Source organism: Alligator sinensis, unplaced genomic scaffold (genome assembly GCF_000455745.1).
Source record: "Alligator sinensis unplaced genomic scaffold, ASM45574v1 scaffold1000_1, whole genome shotgun sequence".
In the NCBI taxonomy this organism is placed as follows: domain Eukaryota; kingdom Metazoa; phylum Chordata; order Crocodylia; family Alligatoridae; genus Alligator; species Alligator sinensis.
Window position 1 is genome coordinate 1,078,283 of NW_005842478.1, and position 11,940 is coordinate 1,090,222.

At 44.3% G+C, this 11,940-nt stretch overlaps 1 protein-coding gene across 6 annotated transcripts in view; it reads right to left on the reverse strand.

Annotated features, from left to right (window-relative positions):
- The window catches only part of NUP93 (nucleoporin 93), a 153,656-nt gene extending 142,398 nt beyond the window's left edge, over nt 1–11,258 (reverse strand). For 2 of the 6 annotated variants that reach the window (XM_025212692.1, XM_006031030.3), the window contains exons 1-3: nt 10,148–10,289; nt 2,677–2,891; nt 322–439 (exon numbers count right to left, since the gene is read on the reverse strand). In XM_025212692.1, the coding sequence (XP_025068477.1) occupies nt 322–439; nt 2,677–2,855 (297 nt within the window). In that variant the 5' untranslated portion in view covers nt 2,856–2,891; nt 10,148–10,289. The other 4 variants (XM_006031033.3, XM_006031032.3, XM_006031031.3 and 1 more) reach the window with 4 other exon arrangements.
- Nucleotides 11,259–11,940: the final 682 nt, after the last annotated feature.

Consider the following 11,940-nt stretch of genomic DNA (forward strand, 5'->3'; position numbering starts at 1 on the left):
CCCCACTCCCCATCCCCCCACCCCAGATGAACCGTGGCTCAGTCCCATACCCTGCCCCACTCTCACTCCCTCCCTCACCGCAGGGGCCTCAATCTGCGCCTCCACACACCCGTTCCCTTCCCCTACAGAGACTTACCAGCCAGACCCGGCTGTTCTCCATGCTGCGGGGCTACATATATCTGAATTGGATCAGTATTGGCCAATGTGGCTCCTTAAAAATTAGCCATCAGTATTGGCTCCAAAAAAATCTATCAGTGCACCCCTAACAAATACCCATTATTTGCTGGGATAGCATAAACAGCTTGTACAAAAAAATCTTACCTGTATGTCAGTGTCCTTCACAGGCTCAAGAGGCTCAAATGTAGTGGCTGCACTAAGACTCTCCAGCCGCTGAGAGATGTGAGATATATCAAGGCCCCTTGACCCAAGAAGAACAGATCTACATGGGAGAAAATTAAACAGGGATAATACTGGCACTCAGCAGATAATAAAGCTCCTTTTACTGTCTCTGGAAGAAAATTACTTTTCAAACACAGACCTGGGTTCTATATGCATACAAACAGAACATCTTTTTATGACATCCGTACAAGAATAATTCCCGAGTGTGAATGCACGTGTGCGTACACACTGTCCAGTACCAGAGCCCTGAAAGGAAGTAAAGAGAATCGGGTTTCCCTTCTTGAACTAACTCTGCTCTCAGGACCCAATGCAGTACTGTATAGCTGCCAAATCTCTCCAACCATGACAATTCTATAGCATGTTGGGAACTTAGTTTTCAGGCACATCCAGAACAAACTTACAGAAATTGGTGGCCTTAATGTTTGGGGTCAGTTGTGGCAATGAATATTCTGGTCACTTATCAAAACAATAGTGATGCCAATTTCTTCTATCAAGTGTGTGGGATAGGGATATTGCTTTCCAGTAATTTAGTTGATCCTGGTCATCTTTATTATACCCCTAGGCATTTTCAAGTTCTTCCCAGGCTCCTTTCTAGCAAGAAGCATAGTGCAGAGAAGCAGTTAATGATCTAGAACCTGATCCCTCCTTTTCCCTTCATTCCAGCACTGCCCAAGCAAATTGCTTCTGAAGTAACTGCAATGGATTTACCTACTGGGAGGGGACGAAGGAAATGAAAGGAGGAGGGGATGGAGTCGGACAGAAATTTGCAAGCTGTTTTCCCTTGCAGAATGTCACTCATCTTCCTTCACCCTTGGGAAGCCCCTTATGCTACAGTGACAAAGCAAACTGTATAAAGAAGGTGGGCCCACCTTCCCACTGAAGATTAAACTCCATCTCTTTCAAACAAAGCCATAAGCAAGGGAAGGAAATTCCATATGCAAAGCAGAATGAAAGTGCTGGAGTCAGCCATCTGTCTGCTCCACAGCTCCTCATCTGAAGTCTCAGCCACCTCCACTCCAATTTCAAATATTCCTTTTCCACTATGACCATTAATATATTCAGGTAACTGTTCTGCCTTTGGGCACACTTCTCTGATAGACCATTAGAGAAACTATGGCTTTAACAGACTTTTGCAAAGCAAAAAAAGCAGAGCATTAGACTCATGACAGCCCTGTCCTTTTAAAATATGAATTTAGTAGCTATTTACCAGCTAGAACACCATTTCTGCTGGAGAACTTCAATGCAGAAATAAGGAACACAAGGATGTCTTAATAGAAAATGAGCTGTTCATTTAAGTAGGCTAGAAAAAAAAAAATCCTATCGGCTGCCAACTTAGGACAGCCAAACCCCCAAAGTAATTACTTACTTCCCAGTGGACAAGTAAGTGATCTGACTTAAAAAAAAATTTAGGTACACTGACAAAATGGCACACAACCCAAGGTGGACAATAACCCCAGGCTTGCCCCTGACCATTTCTTGCCCTGACTCAGTCTCAGTGGTAAAATAATTGAATGGTTTGCCTGTCCTATCCCCTCAACAATTTACACCCCAAACCCTAAGAAGAGTGTAAACTGGTAACAGCATGTTTCCTCCCAAATGCAGTATAACATACAGCCATTCTCTGTGCTGTTCATAAGGAAACTGAGGCTGGTTTTCAACTTTTAATCGACATGTTATCAGCCCTATCCCCCAGCCAATTACTACTTTTTTGTGTATTTTTTTTTGAAGAAGCCCCTATACTGTACTATCCAAGCACCTCACAAAAACATTCTTTCTTCCTTATATTAAGTGTCATTCAGAGGTAATCTGCAACTCATGCTTGGAATTTTACTTAACACCCTAATGCAAGACAGGGGGTGTTGGCTTCCTACAAAAATATTGGGAAAATAACATATAAACTGCCTAATACTCAAACTTAAGGCAATGGCTGGGACGCCCAAGAGCAGAAAAATATATGATGCAGGCCATTATACAGCTAGAATTAAGTGATAGTCATTTTTTTTTTTTTTTTTTTTTGCATCCTGGTTTCCAGTAGCAGGAAACAGAAGAAAACAGAAGCAGGCATGGCGGAGATCAACAAACAGGTAAGACAACTGAGGGGGCTCATACCTCTTCAATTACCATAGCAGCAGATATGCAGAGACCTTTACGGGGACATAAAACTATTCAGCCTCCACAAAACAACTAATTCACCCCCCACCTCAAGAGGTTTACACAAGAAATTAAATCTATATAAAACCCATTTCTTTTGCATTCAAAATACAAAGGGCCACTTACGCCTTGACATCTGCAGTCTCCTGTGAGGTGCGGGTCAGAGTCCGAGAGCGCAGACGTTCCCCTGCCTGCTGGATCTCCTGGAGGTTGCGTTCCACGTGGGGAAGCTCAGAGATACCCTCTGTCTCAGCTGCAAGTTGTTCTGCCTGCTGGAGAAGCTCCCCAAACCCTTCGGTGTCCATTTATGATGCAGGTTCTACACAGAACAGGCAGAAACCCTAAGGGAAGAAATGGAAAGAGATTTGCTTGAGGAAACCCCTCAGCAAAACCTATGGTAAGGAGCCGAGTAAGGAAACAACAAGAATAGGCAGCTTAAGTAACAAGACAATTCAGCTACTGGTCAACCCCAACCTGCAAGAAATCTTATTAATATTTTAACGTAGACTTGTAGAGCAGGAAACTGCCTAATAAAGATGGAGTTCTTAATGAGATGTGTACAAACCCAAGTCTGACGTAGTACCCAAATTGAAGTCAGACACACAGATGATGGGTAGGAAGGAGACAAGCAGAAGCCTCAATAGTCCAAGTGAAGGATTTGGTGTTAGCTGAGCCTTAAGATTTAAACTCCTTGTGTTTCAACCTTTCTATATTTAACTGTATCAAGCTATGCATCACTAACTCCACAGACAGGAAGAAATATGAACAGGCTGGTCCAATGTGAAGGCTATATGGTCTTTCCTTAATGCACATAGGAAGCTTTCATTACTGTTTATGAGAATTACACGCATACACTGCAGGGGTGAATGTATCATTTGAAGGAACTGTGCAGTGTAAAGTGTATATTTAGCAAACAGGCTGTAACTGATGAGGTCATTAAAGCAGCACATAAATCAGAATTCAGAACAGCAACTGCAATTTCTAGAAGAAAATAGGAATGTACACTTCTTGGGACTGACATGAGAAAGTCACCGTCTAGTTTCAGCAAGAATGCTCATGTTAATGAAAGACATGGACCAGAGTGTTCAAATTTGGGTGTCTAAGCTCCCACATCTTTCAGACTCTCAGCTAAGTTAACTGGAGCCACAAGGGCTCAGCATTGGAGGAGTCAGGTCACTTCTCAGCTGCTTAACTTGAGGCACACAAATATGAATACTTTGACCTCAGCTCTTTGTAAGCTTGAAATAAGCTGGCCCAGTTGAATAGGAAGCAAGACACAAGAAGCTGGGAAAGGCATAGTACCATAGACCCCAAAGATTTCATCTGGAAATGGGGCTTATTTTCCTAATGCTAAATAATACATACTTAACTCTCTCCTGCAGTCAATAAAATGAAAAAATGAAACCCAGTTAATGAAATCACAGCAAACAACAGGGGGACAAGCTTACATGCAGGCCCCATGACTCAAAAGGAAGGATATGTTACCATTATTTTCATTGATTACTGACAAATGTTCAGAGTGCTGATGTGAACAGCAGTGATGACCATGCCATCAGAGGCTAGTACACATGAAAATGGACTACACACACAAAAAACACCTCCCTTTAATGGGAATTCAGCATCAAAAGTGTTCTGGGAACTAAGCAATGGGTTCCTAGTTACTTTAAAAGACAAGTTACTGCAATGAAAATAAATTTCAGCATCCAAATGTCTGCATCTTGTCAGGATCCATAAACAGCAACAACAGAACACAGGACAGTAAGAAAGTGAATGAAATTATTCCAGGGAAAGGAGGTAGATGAGTGTCTGGAAGCCACATGAACAAATAAAATGGCACTACACCCATCTTTGGCAACAACATCGGATCTCAAAGCATTAATACTGCTCATTGTAGCATCTTCTTTTCTGGCATCTTACAAAAGCTCTGCAGTAGAGAGCTCAAACGCCCAACAATTGTTCCCACAGAATGAAAACTGCCAACCAAAGAATACAATTAAATGAAGGGATGAGAAAGACAGCCTGCACTCATGGTAGCTTTGCTGCACAGCTCCAAAGGTTGAGGTCTCTCTAAACTAGTGGTTTTCAAACTGTGGTCTGCAGACCCCCGGAGGTCCACAGACTAAGGAGCCCACAAAAGATGACTATGACCAACCAAAAGTATGCGAATACCCACACCTACAATTCAAAGGGGTCCGCACCTCCATTCCAAATTTTTAGGGGTCCACAAATTTAAAAAAGGTTGAAAACCAGAGCCCTAAATTAAAAAGGTGAACCTTAATGTAATCCTACTCTTAGAACATTTTCCTTCCTTCCACTTGCTTTTCTCCCCTAACTGCCTCCTTTATCTAGACTTGTAAGAGTGACCCTATACAGAAGTGAAACCAGCAAGGCTTTTTCAAGGGGTCAGACAAGACAAACTAAGGCCTGCAATTATGGTCACTCCACTCATGGCTCATTGACAACATGCTGTCTATAAGATTCTTTGACACTGGGTATGACCACAGACAATAAAATGTTAACACTGAGATGTGTTGACATAGCAAACAAAGCATGATAGCTGCTTGCAGATGTTATGGAAAAAAAAAAAAAAAAAAAGAAAAAAAAATGGCATTTTACTTTAAACTCAGCCTGTTCCCACAGCAAAGCCAGCACATGCCCAGAAGAGGCAGTGTGCTAGTTGGACCCAGCTCATCTAACGTCCGTACAGATCAGGTGCTTTAGTGGGGTTTTTTGGCATTTTTATCTAATAGCTGATAAAATCAGCTTTAGCTAAAAGTACCAGAAAGCCCTGCTGAAACATCTGATCTATACAGATGCCACAGAGCCACATCAAAGTAATGTGCTGCTGCTTCCAGTAAAGCGCAGGTTTTTGGTTTTAACATCTGCAAACAGCCAATATTGCCTGAAGTGGATTACAAGCTTAGCTTCATTACTCATGGTCCAGAAAAAGTAAAAATATTTTACTTCAAGAACTTGTCTTTTCAAAAATGCCTGGATTTAAGAAATAGTTCAGTAGAAAACCGCAAAAATTCCAATGGAATGACTTTACATCCTTACATATAATTTCAGTCCTGACCATAAGCCCCACTATTAACATTCCTAATGGGACTGTTTAATTCTATCTGGACAGGAACAGGTTTTGAAGCATTACATTTGGCAATTCAAACTTTTGTAGTGAACAGAAAAAACAATGCACAAGCATTTCATTCAATAACTTTGCACAGAGATCAGCACACTAACACCTACTTCCAGGAAGTAAAGGTCCCATAAACATTCCCAGCACACTTTTGGCAAAATTACAGCTGTTTTGGGGCACAGGTGACAATTAAATTTCTACTAATCAATACCCAGACTAGACTGCTAAGACTGGATTTGTTCGATGAGATTAGCAAGCCAACGGAAAAAAAGAAGCAATTTCATGCCCTGCAATGCAGTACAGGACATCTTTCTTGCGTTTATTCATGTGCCACTTCCCCCTGGCAGAGATCTCTTGTTCACCACTACCAGTAGCAGTCTCTGTTGGCAGGCACTGACCTAAATAACCATGCTTCCCATACAGTTAAGACCGCTACCATCAGTTCTCAAGAGAGCAGTGTGTGGCACTGACTGTAAGAATGGCACAGACTTCAGTTTGATCTGGTCCACTTCCCTTTTTCATTAACTACCTAGATAAAAAGCCAGGAGCATAAAGCGCTAACTTCTCAGAGAGCACTGAAACTAGATAGCATGAAGAGTCAGTGCACTCTAGAACAGCTCCCTAAACTGCATTTTTGGCCACAGACTTGGGGTCACTGCCACGAAAGGTTTCTTCCATAATTGCAAATATTGGAGCAACCCACTCTGAAGATGGATGGATTTCAGTAAATCTGGAATAAGCGTCATTTTTTACCTCATAAGATTAATTAACTATGGTTAACAAACCTGTAAAAATGACAACTCATTCTCATCTACGCAGTGAACACCAATCACATTTTTTTTTAAACGTCAAAAATTCAAATATTTAGATAAAGCAACTGTGCAAACTAGTCTTTCCACTCACAGAATTTACTGTATTCAAGAGACTGCAGTATGACTCTTAATGTTGCTGTTCAAGATGGGAAGTGCTACCACAGTAATGAGCAGAATGATGCCAGATTTTCATGTCTGGCTGGGGAAAGAGCAACAACTGACACCTAAGGGAAAGAAAATGCAGACAAAAGAAATTAAACTAACTTCTGTAAAGCCAGATCGACCCTTGGCTAAAAGCCGAAACTGAAAAAGCTCTTCTGTAAAACAACATTGATAACTTATCAATAGATGCTGCTGCATTAAACTACTATTCCATGTCCAATAAAACTCCATTTTAACAGTTCTCTAACATTTGGAAACTAAAAATAAACATTATGTATTGCAGTAGTTGACTGAATTTAAGCCAAAAAGGCACTGGAAGGCAATGACAGGTATGGTTTGTTAACTCCACACTGATTTAAATGATGATTTGCCATTTAAAAAAAAAAGACTAATTCTCCTCAAGACGACAGTGATGCTGTCCAATGAAGAATGTCGTAATTAATGTACTCCAAATATAGCCATGCTGAATATTTTATTGAACAGGCTTCAAAGCTTAAATATTCAAATATGTGAACATCATCCGTTATCTTTCAAATACTGAAAGGTATGTGTCATCTAATTAATTAGCTTTGAGAAATATAGAGCAATTTAATTTTTTTAGCTTATTACTATGAAAGATAATAACAGATAAAATATCTAAAATATAATAAATAAAAGTACCCACATTTAGAGTTAGACATCAAAATTCAAGGTTAAAAAGACTCCATTACTTATATATTTTTTCAACAAGTCATTGTTTTATAACTGGTGTGTAGAGTGGTCACATTAAACTCTGAATATAGTCTACCAATCTTTTATTAAGGCCATCTACCACTTACAGCTTTGAAGATCTCTCCGAAATGGAAAGTGAATATGAGGATATACTATCTACCCTCCTGCATACCAGACCTCTCCAGTACTACTGCAGCAAAGTGAAATTGACAAGTCTGGTTCAGTTTCACCCTTTACATTCAGAAACTCATAAGCAGCAATGAAAGAGACAAGAATCAGGTCAATTTGACTCCTCAGCTTCCCTAGGAAAGCTACCAGCAGCAGCACCTATAGAAATTGAAACTAATCGGGGGGAAAAAAAAGGGGGGGGGGGGGGAAGAGAGAGAGAAACCCAAGGATGAGCAAGAAGCTCCTGTGAGAAAAGGAGGCTGTAACACTGCTGATTTTCTAGAGGCTTTAGGGGCAGCTAGGAGTAGCAGTATCAAGCCACCTAAAGAAGGTGCAAGGCAGCACTATGGCAACAAGTCCAACATCTTCTCTCTACTCAGAAGACGGAGAAGCTGCTAAGCTCTACAGTAAGGCATGTCCCAAAGCTTTGCTGATGGTTCCTCCCTTTCTCTCAGCTTCTGGAGGTCCCTGTATTTAAAATCCTACAATAAAAATAATACTTACAAAAACAACCATCCATTTCCAAGTTTTCACCAACCACCAGAAATTCTAGCTTTACAACTCCTTGATATAAAAATTCTATAACCTGAATGCTGCAGACTACTTGTTGATTGTGCAAACAAGCTTTTTAGTATTTTTGACTGTCAGCTTGTTTTTATGTTTCTATACAACTTGCAAAGCAACCATGCAGGTTTTCCTCAGGTTTCTCGACCCTTGCCTCTTAAATAGAGGTTTCGCTTGCTTTATGCAGGTTCTGTATGTGCAAATTCACTCTTATCCGCTGAGCTTTTTTATACCAAAAATTCATTATATACAAGGTAAATTCACTCTTATGTGATCAGTGTGGTGGAAGCCCTCAGTCAGCTGCTTTGACACACACCCAAATATAGTCTCCCGTGTGCACAGCATACCCAAGCAGGGTGCAGGACTCGGGGCAAGTCAGCCTTTGCGGGGCCCCAATCCTACTCCGATCCCATGGGCCTCGGACCCAAAGAAGCTGCCACAGTCGTCAGCACCAGCGGTGGTGTGGGGGGTAGCGAGTGGCTGGATGTGCCGCTGCTGCTCCACCCAGCTCTGCAGGGCCCCACAAAGCACAGGGCCTGGTCTGGTAGCCCCATTTCGGCCCTGCCACAGGGACAGGGCCCTGCCTGTGTGGATCTGTGCTCCTCGCTTGTGGTCTGTGACACGTGCTTCTGTAGTTGCCATCCCTATTATGGTAACATTCACCACCACCCTGTGCAGTTGGCGAGTACCAAAATGGTCTTGTAAAGTGGGGGTCAGTACAATCGAGATCTTGGAATGTATCCCAATTTGTTACATTGTAAAGTGGGTTCCCTTTGTATGAACTTGAGGTATGCACCGTTTTCCAGGAATGCATGTACAGCATAAAGCAAAGGAAACCTGTAATAGTGTCATCTGTCAGTTTTGTTACCGCAGAATTCATGCTTTTTTCCCCCAATTCCTTTCTATATATGTTAAGCACCCAATCCGAGCCCAGATCATTGACATACCAGGCTAACCACTGTTACGTGGAAAGCTACCATTATTTTTGGGGGGAAACCACACAAAAACTCAACACACACAGAAATTATAAAGGATGTTACAAAAGAAATGTAGAAATTACAGAGATATCCTCTCTGCTGGAAAAAAAAAATATCACACATCCAAAAATATAGGCATTGTGCATGTGACAGAATTACTGAGCCAAGGCCAGTGTTGGGCCAGGGAAGGTAGCCAGCAGCATGGAGTGGCGTGCATCTACCCATCAAGTTTCACTGTGTCAAAAGACTAAGTTTTAACAAAAGAAAACTCCAACCACATTAACAAGAGGTTTGCCTTGCCCATGGAGATTGTAACCCTGGTTGCACTCAAGTCAGCATTTTGTGCTGCAACCCTGTAGAGACAAATCAGATCTCATCTAAAAAGGTCCAGTAAATCTAGTGTCCCAATCAAGAGAACATACTTGAGGCTGCTGCTGGTCAGAAAGACAGAGGCGTCAGTTAACAGGTCACACCCCAAGTAGCTGGGTTAAAACAGCAGCAGAAGACAGAGAATGCGGAGAACAGAGGAGAGCAAAACCACACGGTACGCATTTCAGTTAGATATTTTTTAACATGTCTAGGACATTTGTCATAGGCCTTTGCTTCCCTATAGTCCTTTTCACCTGCTGATGGGTTAGTCCAGTCAAAGCCTAAAAGCAGCAAATGGGAAATGGCCGGTAGTCAGCACGAAGAGATAGTGATGGTTTCTTAGTCTGAAGTCAAGTAGCGGGCTGGGGAGAGCTGTACCTTGCAGACCAGTGAAATCCAAGGGAAAGTTAAGAGGAGGCACTTTCCGAGGGGGCTGGAGCCTAACGCAGGGGCCTGGCCGCTGAAGAGGCCGAGAACCCGCACTAGAGACCAGGCAGGGGAGGCCCCAGAGGGCAGGGCGCAGGCGGCTGCAGGCGCCCACACAAGCCGGAAAGCTCAAGCCCGGGGCCCGGGAGCTCCGCCCGGGCGAGCCCGTAGTCGCCGGGCAGGGACTCACTGAAGGCCGCGCACGTAGCCCCGGGGGGAGGCCGCAGGGGCCACAGCCGCCGCCCAGCACGCGCCGGGCCGGCGCCACTTACCAGTGTCCTTCCGCCGCGGGCGCTCACTCCGCGCCGCACGCGCTGATTGGAGCAGCCGCCAAGCTCCCAGCAGCCCCCACGCCAAAACTTTATTGAGGCGCTGGCGGGAGACACGGGCAGTGGGGGGGGGGCCTCCCCTGGCGGGGGCCCTGGGGGTGCCCGGCCCCTCCCCGCCCCGCCCCCCGCCCCCGGGCACCCGGGCGGGGGCGGGAGGAGGTGGACGGAGGCCTGTACGGGTCACAGGCCCCATTTCATCTCCCCAGGCCAGGGCTCGCTCAGGTTGCGCACCAAGACTGCTGTCACGGCCTCCGCCTTGGGTTGTTCTGGGGCGAGCAGCTCTGATGTGCGGCTGCCCGGGAGGGCGCTGCTCTTCCTCCTGGCTGGTCTCCCTGTTGGAGGGCTGTACCGGCCTAGCACGGAGCCTCCCAGTGAGGGATAACTTGCAGGCTGCTGTGGCCGACTTTCCCTCTCAGGGATCTCAGCCTAACAGGCTACAGTCACCTCTGGTTTTATAGATCTTCTGCGGGGAGATTCAAATGTAATATCATCGGATGGGCATGCCCCGATTTCCACAGTAAAATCCACTCGGAGGAGTGAGTGGGATCAAATGCCCTTCACCCTTCAAACTCTCTAAAAACAGAATTTAAAGCCTGAGGGCCAGGCATATTAACTGTCTTATGATCTCTCTTCCCCCCCAGTGTATTCACTATACTTCCTCCTACCAGGGGCACATCCTGATCAGCAGCAGATTCCAGTCTCCCCCTGCCCTGCACCTCCACCCCCGATTGCATTTTAGTGGCATAAGCTGGATGGAGCCAAAGGGTAAAGAGGTGAAGATACTGCTCCTTCAGAGGCTATTAAGTGCTTTGGTTGAAAGATCAGTAGCAATATTTAAAAGGCAGCCAGAGAACACTTCTCCCTCCCTCCTGCCTAGTAGTTTCTTACCTTGCCATCTGGATTTGTTTCATGCTGTCTGCCTTGCTGGTGACATGGAGCTGCGTGATCGTCTGGTGTCTGACATTCATAATGCCAACATCTGACATTGGTCCTTCAAGGACACTGGATCCAGCATTCTAGTTTAAAATGCCAGCTGTCTCCAGTGAGGAGAGAGCAGAGAGAGAGGATTTTTTTTCTCTCCCCTTCTTTCTTTTCTCTACAATTTTTTAAAGATTTTGCTATGCACAGTGGTGAGTTGCAAAATTACAGGAGACACAAGGCACTTAAAGAGATGCCCTGTCCTTGGACAGAAAACAACTGTCCTTCCAAACAACTTGATAAGGGTGGAAGGCTGCTGGCTTGACTATTTGTTTTAACAGATCGTATTTCCTGCTCAATTCACCCAAGACCCTAGGCCTTGAGTATGAATCAGATTGTCACAGATTTGCAAAGTGAAGGGGTGGATGCAAAACTTCTCTCCCTTTGTATTCCAGTCTAGGAGCCAGTAAATGATCTAAACCAGGGGTGGACAATCCCCGGCACGGGTGCCAGAACATGGCATGCAAAGGCATTTTGCTTGGCGCACGCACCTTGGGGCAGATGGTGGAGAGTTGACCAGGCCTGCACTGCCACAACAAGTATTTGGCCCCTTGCAGCCCCTGCCATCCACCCCTGGCATGCCAACATCTTACAAGTCAAGGTTGTGGGTGTTTTTGGCACTCTGCTCAAAAACATTGCTGACCCCTGATCTAGACTCTGCAAGGTATAGAGCATCCATAACTCAGAAAAATGCTGATTTGAATTAAAGGGTGTTATTACACATGCTCGGGGGGGGGGGGGGGGGGTTTAGAGAAGGC